Genomic DNA, 12,549 nt, shown 5'->3' with positions numbered 1-12,549 from the left:
CCAGTATATGTCGATAAGTGTTCTTAATATATTATTTTTAAAAGTGAAAATGATGCTCTGATCTTGTGGCTGAATTAAGCATATCGTGTTGGGTGGAAGAAACACTAATTTCTCATTAGATTTTTTTATACGAATTCGGATATCAAAAGACTTGATTTACATACGAAATTAAGGGATGGGTTCCATTAAATCTGAAAATCGTATAACTTCAAAATCGCATAAAAAAGATCCGCATAAAAACAGACCCCAGTGTATATATAAACACAAATACATTTATATGTTTTATGACTATGCTTAATAATACATATATATGTACATACATAAAATAATTTGACGCGATGACTTTTTTGTTTCATAAGAACAACATTTAGAGTTGTAATCATAATTTTACATTTTGGTGTCTTGAATTAATTATATATTTTTTTTTATTATTTTGTACATTATTGTGAGTATAAAAGCCGTTCTTTCAAAGGAACATTACTTACAAGTTATATTGGCATAGTACTGTATACATTCCTGTTAGATTTTCCACTGCTCACTATGAAGGGTGCCTGTATCGTCGTCCTGCTTACCGCATGTGTTGCACTCGCTCAGGTACATACAGTGTCCCATAATCCAACGTTTTCCTTTTAAGGAGTGTAAGGCCCCTTAGGACTCACCAATAAAAGAAAATATGACCTCAGTAAAAGTGCCCTAGTCTTCTATTTACGCCTTAAATTAGTTTTTTGAGCGCCACTTCTTCAAATTTTAATTCTATTTTATGTTTTACAATAAAATATAAACATTTTTCACTTTACTAAACCAGAGCAATTGTTTACATCGAAATTCCTAATAAATTAAATAATTGTAAAATCAGCACATTTTGCATTAAAAAAAAAACATGACTTTTGTTCTAAAGTAGAACATAGTTAATTTTTTACTGTTTTTAAAATCACATAAATTGTTATTTTTTGACATCTCATCAAAGATGAAGAAGAATATGGAAGTCTGGGCATTTACGGGGCTTACGACCGTCATAGGCTGGTTTAAGTGATCACTTTACACACGTGTAACATTCACCAATTCTACCCATTATTGACAACCACACTACTCAAATTCTTGGAAGTTCTATATATATGAACCAATTTAGAAACCTTGTTCATGAATCACTAGAACTTCACTAGAGACATCTATTGGTGAGATGTAAAGAAGCTTTTTACTAAGCAGAAACTCTTATATTAGTATGTGAGATCCGAATCCTGGATTATAATCACACACCTGAGAAACGCCAGAAAATACCATTTTCATTTTTATTATTAAGCTTAAAAAAATATATATAAAAAAATATCACATAAATTGAATAACTTTTTAAAATAACTTTCCAGGTTAGCGTCATACATTTTATTTCAGGGTGAAGAGTCAAAGTTACCTAAAGATTTATTTTAAAATCATTGACCGGGTATTAATTTTTTTTTCTTCCAAAGCAAACCAGTTTTGGTAAAATTTTGGAAGGCAATCAACAGAATAGTTATTTAGTATTTTGAAACATAAATTAGTATCCTAAAATATGAACCTACCTTAAAAGTCTAGGTACCTACTCTTGTTTGCAAATTCAAATCATGTTGAATTATTCCAAATCACACATTATTTACTATTACATTCCAAAATTTTATCATTTTTACTTATAATAATAACTTTATTTTTTATTTGTTGTGATATCCAACCAGATTTATTGCATTACTATGGTTGGTAATTTTTTTTAAAAATGTATGTGGTCAACTCATTTTGATATATTAAAAAATCAAAAATTACGAAAGTCATCTCAAAATACCATTTCAAATGTCAATTTATACAATTTTACTACTTTAAGTATAAAAATAAAACACTTTTATAATACCAATTTTTAGTTAATTTGTGTTAACACGAATGGTTTCACAAACTAGTTAATTCCTGTAAAAATTCAATGCTTAAAAAAATATTAATTTTTCAGTTTATTTTTTCGGTTTGATTTAAAATTAAAATATTTATGCATTTTTGTTTACTAAGTCAACCATTTAAAACACTTTTAGCACAGTTGGATTAAGTTTCGAATTAGTTTAAAAAGTTTTCCAATGAGTATCCTCATGTCACAATTCATATCTTTTTACAAAAAAATCCACTCTCCGCCTCCATAGTGTAATGGTCAGCACGCTCGACTACCGTTCTGGAGGCCCCGGGTTCGATTCTCAGGGGAAGGTTCAAATAAATATAAGTGATTTTTCACTCATATATTTAATTAATATTACCCTGAAGCGGAGGGCTGATCCCCTTTCCTTCATGTGTTTACGGTCAAGATGGCAATGCGTTTATATGATGCAGTTCCTTATGCATCGGGTGCTAATAAAAGTTTGAAGAAAATGAAGAATTCCGCTCCAATTCACCATAGAATCGTGTTTTGTTAAGGGTTACATTGTCGTAATATTCGCATTCGTTTCTTGATATTCTTTTTTTTTTATACATGGCCAAATTATTTTTTTTATACACAGTCAATCATTCATAAGCGACATAAATATTAAATATAAGGGAAAACGGAAGGTTAAAACGTAGTTGTGATGAATAATGGGTCTGAGAATCAATATATCGCTCACTCCTTTCAAGAACGTCATAAATCAAAAATCGTCAATTTTCAGTTGTGCGTGTTTTCGGAATGCCCATAAAATGTACTATATCCTAGCAAAAGAGGCATATTTTTAACTTAATATTTACCCGCTAAAGGGCAGAAAATGTTGTTTTTGCATTTTGAAGAAAACGTATTGTTTAATTTTTTTTTCAAATAAACTAAATATTTTTCAAATGGGGAAAAAACCTTCAGGGTTTACCTTAAAAGATCTGTTGCACAGTCAAAAGTTCAAGAAGTTGCTTGACAGTTATTTTTAACACATTGTATTATATTTTTAAACTTTAAAAACGTTCTCCTGAAAAATCATGTTTTTTGATTTATGACGTTCTTGAAAGGAGTGAGCGATATGTGACATTTCTAGCACAACAATATTTACTTTCAATCTGGATTCATCCGTTTTTTCTTATATTATAATTTGACAGAGAAAAAAATATATACGAACTTGAGGTGAACATAATAATTATTTTATTTATTTGTTCACAGAGCCAAACAATATTTCAGAAGATAGGCATAAAGAAAATAAGTTTGCTGTGCAGAATACAAACAAAAATTGATCAAGCTCTTATCGGTTCAATTACCTCTACTGATTTCGCAGATGCCGACCCTAAACAATTTGATTATGTGTATTGCGTATACAACAAGTTGGGCGTGGTAGACACCGATGGAATTGCAGACCTAGAAAACATTCTGAAGATGCTACCCAAAAATTCGAATGTCGCGGGATATACGCTTTACATAAATACTTGCAACACTGCAATCTCTGCGGGGTTCAGCTCCGAACCTCCAGCCGCAAAAGCCTTCCTCTTCATGGAATGTTTCAACACTTTGGCTTTGAGCCTGGTGTTTCCTCCTGCGGCCTAATTTCAAAATAGGAAATTTTCACTTAGGATATAATTCGAATATGATTTTTTTTTTCAATTTAAATAATCATATTAGATTTTCCTTTTACAAAATCGATAATTCAATTTGTCAATACAGTATAACGGAATTGAAGTAATTAGTGAATATTTTGCATATATATCAATCAAGACCAAAATGCTGTTGATATTCAGATCAATTAATTTGACGTTGCACTGTTTCGCCACTATTTTTTACAAAACTTCTTTCCACAAATAAAAATCCATTTACAGTCTGTATGGTGATTCATTTTGAAACTCTAAGAAGCACTGAATTCTAAGAGCTAATATAAAGATCGTAAGCATTACATATTCCCTTACATGTACATACAGCTACATTAGAGTGGGACGTGAAAGGAAAATAGATATCAAAGAGAAATGGGTCTAAAAAGTTGAATTTTGGATTGCACATAACGTAAAAAATATTCAGGCATTGTGGAACGCTACGTACAGATGGTGACAAGTGCCCAGATGACAGTAACTGGCCAGAAAGAAAAAGATGGTGTTATATGAACGAAAATAATGTACAGGACCAAAATACCATAATTTGATAGTAAGAAACAGTATGAATCATAAAAGTTACTTTCATTTTTACAAAAAATGCCAAAATGTACAAATTTCTAGCCTCTGTAGGTTTGTCGTTTTTAATTAACATAATGTATTTAAAATAACTATAATTGATTGCAAAGATAATCTTACACAAAAATTTTATCACACTTAAAATTCTAACACATTTGAAAAGTACCGGGATCCACGGAAAAATATGGACAGCGCAACCTATCCCTTTGAGCGCCGCGCGCCGGCCGAATACTGATGGAAACAATGACTTACTAAAACAACGCTACCTATTTATAACAACATAAAGTGCAACTCAAACAAAAAAATAATCTAAAAAAAACTCTTACTACTACTACTACTACTACTACCATCACGCCGTTTTTGGCAGAGAGGATGGAACCCCACACTTTTCTGTCCTGACATACACTCCACGCCTCCTTCACATCCATACATCTAGTCATACATCCCCTCCGATTACGCAGACTTTTGACACCGCCAGAGTTTAGGTTCTGATTGATCTGATTGTGCCAAGTCTTTTTCGGTCGTCCTCCTAGAAAAAACTCCTAATTGGAGATAATCCAGATTGTGAACAAGTGTTTGGACGCACTCAAAATGTTGTAAAGCGAACCACTTCAATTCAATATCAGAAGGTTATATAGCGCACCTCGGCTTATTCGGGGAAAAGATCCAAAGGGTTACAGTTTTACTGAAAGGAGAATGGAATAAAGGAAGAGAAAAAAAAAGTGAGAAATGTGTGAAAAAATAGGAAGTGATTTAGCTTACACTCGGTGGATTCACCTGACAGTGGGGAAGTTGGCCCAAGAAATTTAATCACAAAGATCAAAACGTTAGGAGAGATGTCGCTTTCACCTCTACCTAAAGGCGTCTCTGTCTGTATTTTATCTTTTATACAAATACGGCTAGAGATAAACAAAATATAAAACTGTAAAAAAGTTAGTTTCATCAAACTATCCACAAAATCAAATTGAAGAAGGAATAAATTGAAACAGGAAGCAAATTGATCTTGATTTATTTTCCTACAAATCGAGATACCAATCATTATCATGAAAGAATTAGTTCCCGTTTATACCTCGCATAGTTATTCATCGTAAGGCATATTGTAACCTCACATGGTAATTTCTATTTTTACTTGGTAAATACCACTTTTTCTAAAAATATATTTTGTGTCACAATAGATTTTAAAAGTAGTGGTATATACTAGGTAAAACTTAAATTCTAAATGGATAGATATTACCACAAAGTGACTGCCGAATCAATAAATGAGATTATTTCAATACAACTAAGGAAAATGTGAACTCACTCTGTCGTCCACATGTGTACAACACGTCTTATAGATAAATTCCATTTGAAACTCTTACACGAAACAAATTTAAAACAGAGGCAATTATTAAAAGGCAAAAAATATCTCGAATGAGTTCTTATGAATGGGAGACATTTTTTGCGCAAAACCCTCAACAAAAAATTTGACAAATTAGTTTTTAATGGGTGAAATAAAAACACAAAATTCATTTATTCTACATTCTTTATTAATAACCTACAAACAGTCGTAATTCAAAATAACAGAATAGTATTATTGAATTAGGTAACCACAATAATTATTATTAAGTATCGATTATCACAAAAAAGCACAAAATATTAAATCTTATTTTTAAAATTTGATCAGCAAGAAATAAAAAAATAACAATCTTAAAAATTCAGCAAATATTTCCACATACAATATTTTTATAGTAATAAACTTTAAACAAAAATTAACAACAAAAAATACATATGAAAATATAAACATTTGTAATGACTAAGTTATTATTATTATACTTTGAAAGCTTGTTGTTTATAATATGTACTACATATTGTGGGTATAGTGGCAAAAAACATTAACCCTAAAATCCCTGTTTGAATAATCCTTGTTATTTAAAGCTTTTAGCCTGAATAAAATACTCACTATTAAACTAAAGAATTTAATTTTAAAACCACACATATATGACATTTCAAACCACCTAGTGTATTTTATCAGTTTAAAGAATGTTGAAAAATTTATAATACTGCATCATTAAGTCAAAATTGCATTTGTTTGAGTTAACCTTTTTTGCCTCTACACCCAAGCTATGTTTATTATTTTACCCACCAGAAATACTTTTATCTAAGAATCGGCGTGATCAAATAGGAAAAAGGTAGCGTATTTATACATATTAACACGCTATTAAATTACCTATATAAGTATGATAACAAGGTTACAAAACATATATGATGGGGTTTTTAAATAAATAAAGTATGTTGTATGTGAGAAAGCGAAAGTATCAATAAAAAAGAGTCATTTAAAATAGGTTAAATTTCTTATTACATATTATCACTAAGCTTCGAATCAAAATTGATAATAATTTTATGGAAGACATTATTTGCAGTTATAGGTAAGAAAAATCACGATTTTATTATGCACTTACTTTAGATATAAAAATGAAATACTTAATAAAGACCACTCTTGAGTTTATTAATGTGAACACTACTAGTTTCGAGAACTAATGATGTTCTAGAATCTAGTCATGTTTATATTGTTAAACTCAAAAGTTGTCTTATACAAGTGTTTTATTTTTATATTTAAATCATTGTTGTACCACAAAGTTCATTAAAAATCAATATATGTACCTACATTAACACATTCGAGGATTCTTTTCATATATATACACAACTCTCCCAAATAGATTATTTCTATTTTAAAATTTTCTCCGTATCAATTATTTTACTGCTTCACATTTTGCATGACATTTTATGTAGGGACGCAATATTATATAATTGCTTCACTTTTTATAACTATTATTGTTTAGCTGATGCCTATACCTGTCAATTCCTATGTATGAGACATAAATTTCAGTGCTTTGATCAAAACGTTTGTGTCAAAATACATATACTTATTGAGGACATAATATATTCCATATATACTTCCCGTATCATTAAGATTTTCAGCTATTATATTCTTAAAAAAGCGTAGAATAAGAAACTATTTCAACGGGCAAACGTACTCATTAAAATGTTTCAGACTTCCAATGTATAAATTATGAAATTACTAAATGCACACTCTCTACAGATTGCACTTGAGATTGCAAAATGACAATATTTCACTTCCTTTCACCTAAAAATAATGTGGACATTTATTTTAACCCTTTTCTACATTAAGTCCTCACATGATATCTCAAAATTAGCCGGGTTACTAGCTAATTGTTTAAGAAGAAAAGAAAGTTGTTTTAAAAAAGTACTTATCATAAAAAATTGTTTACAGCGAATTACTACAAAATAGTTATACAAAAAAAAACACCTGAAGGAAGAAAACTGGTTTTGCAAACAATTTAACATACAACCATTGTGCTAGTGTTTTGAAGATCCATTCACGCATTGAAAATCTGTTGATTTTTAATATTTTTGTCGTTTGTTCAGTAAATTGTTACATTATTCATATTCATTACACTGTTTTGTCATATTCAAATAAAGATTTTTTTTTCTTCTAACATTATCATAAAAATGTTATAATCCCATATTTAGTTCCTCAAATACATTTGAGGCCCTAATGAAATTCCTAAAAAATAAATACTTGTAAAAAATTGTTTCTGTGTATAATTACCTAGATAAATACCACAACTACTTTGCAAATTTTTATTAATTGGTGACTCCTAAATAAATAAAATTTTAAAAACTTTGTAATATGGAAGTACTAAACTGTTTTTTTTTTGCTGTGTAGTATTAAATACATTTTAAAAACAAATAAGTACTTTCAATATTAAATATATTCTGATATTATTTACTACATACTATTTTTAAAAAAAGGATATAAGGAGCCAAAGGGGGGAAAACGAAGAATTCACATATTTTTGCATAAACAGTGTAATTTTGCTTTGTTTGAAGACCATCCCGTTAAATTATTTAAAAATTAAGACCTTTTTAAAAATCCACAACTATAACAAAACGACAAGAAATAAAAATTTAAGTAATTAATTTATAAAATAGTCATCAAAATTTGTGTAAAAAAACACACACCTACACCCATTAGATTTAATCCATTTCCGAAATTATATCGCTATCCATAAACCACAAATGGCCCTTTACCGTGTTGCATTTTAATGATTCTTTGTAATATATTATGAAATGCAACACATTGACTGCCAAATTAGAAATAAATGATCCTTGGGGCCGCAAGTGCATACAAATGTGAAGGTTGCAGTTCATTTTTTTGTATTGAATGTTTTTTTGTACTGAAAATCTGGGCCAATTTGGGTAATTTGTCCAGGCGGCCACACAGAAAGTCCATACATTTACATTACATGGCAAACGTGAAGCGCATCCAATTCACAGAACGTAAAATCCAATCCATGATTGGAGTTATATTTAACTCACGCAACCTCTTGACTAAACACAGTGTCAGTTAAATATAACTCAAATTTCCTTCAAAGTTTTAATCATGGTATGTAACACTTTATAAAGTTTAAGGATTCTTTACGACACGTTATAAAGTTCAATGTTTATTTTAAATATTTAAATAATTAAGTAATACTTGAAATTCAATTTGATCAAAGAGGTGATTCGTAAAATAAGTTATTTGTTAGTAAAATTACTAACAACATATTGAATCACCTCAGCAGACCACTGCGTGTTGCCGCGCGATTCATTGGCCGAATCCCAACTTCTTAGGTGCGATTAAATCCTTCGCCAAATTAGTCAGTAGCGGGGGATTCAATAGTCTCAGAGTTACTGTACAGAACCCCCTAAAACGTTGAGATAAGTACCGCATTATCAGAGGGAACGTTAAAGGGGCAAAATGTTTGTATATTGTATTTTAATCTAATAATAACGCATTTCAATCGTTTCCGCTGGTTAAATGTAAAAATACAATTGAAAACATTAACCCTCTACATATAATGTTTATTCCGATAACGCGGTACCTATCTCAACATTATAGGGAGTTTATTGATTTGTATCGATGCAATGTTATATTGATTGCTAATTGCATGAAGGCATAGTGACTTCTAGTGGAAGTAAAAATCATTAATATTTATTTCTACTGAATCCAGGATTTACAGCATAGTAGCCAAACATGCTTACCTCTACACTATGGAGATGGACAAAATGTATGGTCTTGTTAATAGTAACTGTAACATTAACTTAACTGTAGAATGGAAAAAAATATAGAAAACTTCTTTTATTTGCATGGTCAAAATCAATGACAGTGGCAATACTTGATCAATTCTACAGATAATCCGGTCAAAATTCATTTGAGAATAAAACAAATTCAATAAATTACATACAAAGAAAATTGTCACAATCGTAGAATAATGGTGTATATCGCTCACTCCTTTCAAGAACGTCATAAATCAAAATACTTGATTTTTCAGGAGAACGTTTTTAAAGTTTAATAATATAATACAATGTATTAAAAATACTGTGCAACAGATCTTTTTAGGTAAAATCTGAAGTTTTTTTCTCTATTTGAAAAAATATTAAGTTTTTTGAAAAAAATAATTAAACAATGCCTTTTCTTCAAAATGCAAAAACAACACTTTCTGCCCTGTAGCGGTTAAATATTAAGTTTAAAATATGCCGCTTTTGCTGGGATATAGTACATTTTCTGGGCATTCCGAAAACATGCACAACTGAATATTTACAATTTTTGATTTATGACGTTCTTGAAAGGAGTGAGCGATATGTGAAAATGCAAAATTCACTTAATTTCATATTTGATAAGTCAAAGCCATGTAATAGCACATAAATTGAACTTTTTATCAATTTTTAAAATACGTAGAGATGATTTTGACTACCGTAGAACGGGGCAACTTGAACTTTGATGTGTTACTTGAGCCCAGTTCAAAAAAAAATATTTAGAACTGTATTTGGTCTAATGAACATATCGACATGATTCATTGTTTCCCTGACAGGTGACGCTTAATATCACGATACATTGATTATTGTAGACCAAATACAGATTAATTTTTTTTTTTGTACTGGGCTCAAGCAACACATCAAAGTTCAAGCAGCCCCGTTCTACGGTATCAGAAAAAAATTAAGCTGCTTTGCTGCAAAAATTATGAAAGTCACATATGTCATTGTTCTATGATAGTGACTGTGTGAAGAAAGAAAAAAATTATACCTACAAAGATAAAACATCAGTTATCAATAAGATACAAAATTAATTTATGACACTTCAAAAGTACTTGGATAAATTCATATATAAAAAGTAATAAAATTAATAAGAATTAAATTCTTTGGACTATGACTCCGAAAACATACTTTTTTGGTAAGGTATTAAGGTAAAAAATATATATTTACGTAATTAGCTCATACATTTGATCAAAACAAAGTTGATCTTCAATCAGTATTTGAAAAAAAATTAACATTACGTCAATTGTATAAGCAGATAAAAATTATTAATATTTTACTTATTATTTTTATTTTCATGTTTTACATTTTTTTTTTATTATTATGAATACATAACTATCTATAGGCAAAACCCATATCAAGGCATTCAGTAACATTATTTAAATTATGCTTATGGTGTTTCAATATATACAGTGAAACCTCTATCTATCGTTTTTAAAGGGACCTATTGAAACAAAACTACGAATGCGGGATTAAGAAATCAACACACAAGGAGATACGATTGAGTAAAGATACAGTCATTGGTAGATTGAGATTCTAAGAAGAATACAAGTTCGAGATGTCAATAAATGTATTTATTTTTAAAAAATACAAAGCTAAACAGAAGCAAAAAAATATTAACCTTTCCGGGAGTATGGACGTAAATGGACATCGGGTAGAATTTTCCTCAAAGGAGTATCGACGTTAATGAACGTCGAAGTCTATCTGTCAGTTGATATGATGTAATTTGTATAGTAATGACATCTGTGGATATTTGTATTTAACATTGTCATAAAATAAAACCTAGAGATGGTGAGCTTTATTTTTCATTTAAATTATTTTTACATAATTTCTATGTTCATAATACAATGATTTTATTTTAAAAAATACATATTAAACGTAAAAAAAAACCCAGTCCCCAGAGAAAGTCGGACATCAATTATTGTACTCCTGGAAAGGTTAATAATAACAAAGGCATTGTTAATAATCTGTGATCAACATTTGTTTTTTTTACTGTTTAATTCCGAAACTCAAAAGTATATTTTCGGCTTTGCAAATAATATTTTTTTCGACATCAGTTATTAAGCGTCTGTAGTAAAAAATGATTTTAATCTTTTGAATAGTGTGCATGCTTATGAAAATGAAGGTACAGGCAGTGGCTCCTCTTAATCAATATCGACCTCATGTGCTATATCCGTCAACCTTGCGTCATACAAGCTTGCGATAGTTTCTATATATGTATATCTTCGTCGAATGTAATCAAAATAGAGAAGAATGTAAAAAAAGACAAAATAAATAAAATATGCAGCATAATTCAAATGATAAATGCAGTAAAATGGTGATAGAGAAATGATCAATATGATCTATATTTGTATAAATAAATTCAGAGTAGGAGAAATAAACGACACATCCGGGAAAACGATTGTTCGAGGAACGGTAGATAGAGGTTTCACTGTATATATAAAACAATTCATAACATTTAAAAAAAAAACAATAATAATGTTGTCATAAAAACAAAAATAATATTATGATTAAAATATAACTTTGTTTTAAAATCACTGTAAATATTTTATTATAACTTAATTATAATGTCTACCGGTTTTGAAGCTAACCGCCTCTTTATCAAGAATCAGTCTTGATAAAAAAGCGGTTAGCTTCAAACCGGTAGACATTATATGTACTTAAGTTATATATTTTAATTATAAAATGGTAAATCACAAAGTAAAGTAAAGTGCTTCAAATATAAATTATAAACATAATATTGTTGAAGAAATAACCCTTTGAACTTCAAAAAAACTGTAATAATATTATTCATAATATGGAATAGTAATAATAACACAGTATTTTTTTAATGTTGCTTGGAATTACGAAAAATATTTTAAGTCTTAAAAAATTACCATAATATTTTATATTACAGACCAGAAAAAACTGAGATTTTACCCGTGACTTGGCGAAAATTAATACTGAACAAGTTAGAAATATTACTCTTGGGTGTTCGGTTTGCCGCTGTCGGAATTCCAGCTCAATAAGTCGTCCAGCAGAGTGATGAGCAGAGGATTGCCACCCAGTCTTTGTACCTGGAAGAATATATCATATTGTCAATCAAACTAGAATAAAATATATTTTTTAAAACAGTCAAAAGAGACACGCTTTTTATTACGTTAAGATTAAAGAAATAATATATGAGATATGTGCATTGATGGAGAGCATAAAAACTTTTAAAAGAATCTAAAATTAGAAAACTAACTAACCATCACGCCAGGCAGAGAGAATACATAGAATGCCACACCACTCTGTCCTTGCAAACATGATCACTTTCAA

At 29.6% G+C, this 12,549-nt stretch overlaps 2 protein-coding genes across 3 annotated transcripts in view; one reads left to right on the top strand and one right to left on the bottom strand.

Annotated features, from left to right (window-relative positions):
* Positions 1 to 485: 485 nt before the first annotated feature.
* LOC148301516 (uncharacterized) lies at positions 486 to 5,791 on the top strand. 2 transcript variants are annotated; one of them, XM_088273127.1, is made up of 2 exons: positions 486 to 594; positions 3,122 to 5,791. In XM_088273127.1, exons 1-2 carry the CDS (start codon positions 541 to 543, stop codon positions 3,497 to 3,499), a joined length of 432 nt encoding a protein of 143 aa, XP_088129253.1. In that variant the 5' UTR covers positions 486 to 540; the 3' UTR covers positions 3,500 to 5,791. The 2 variants fall into 2 exon arrangements, with proteins under 2 accessions (XP_088129253.1, XP_088129254.1); XM_088273128.1 differs by lacking the exon at positions 486 to 594 and adding an exon at positions 1,612 to 1,724 and having other exon boundaries at positions 3,122 to 3,565.
* Positions 5,622 to 12,549, bottom strand: part of LOC148301515 (terpene synthase-like) — a 26,652-nt gene continuing 19,724 nt past the window's right edge. Inside the window, exon 8 of the mRNA XM_088273126.1 lies at positions 5,622 to 12,305. Within this exon, the coding sequence (XP_088129252.1) occupies positions 12,210 to 12,305 (96 nt within the window). The 3' untranslated portion in view covers positions 5,622 to 12,209. The remainder of the gene's footprint in view (positions 12,306 to 12,549) is intronic.

The sequence above is a fragment of the Brachycentrus maculatus genome, unplaced genomic scaffold, assembly GCF_059751285.1.
Source record: "Brachycentrus maculatus isolate JH-2025_06_01 unplaced genomic scaffold, ASM5975128v1 h1tg000553l, whole genome shotgun sequence".
NCBI classification, from domain to species: domain Eukaryota; kingdom Metazoa; phylum Arthropoda; class Insecta; order Trichoptera; family Brachycentridae; genus Brachycentrus; species Brachycentrus maculatus.
This window is presented reverse-complemented; position numbering and strand designations above follow the sequence as displayed.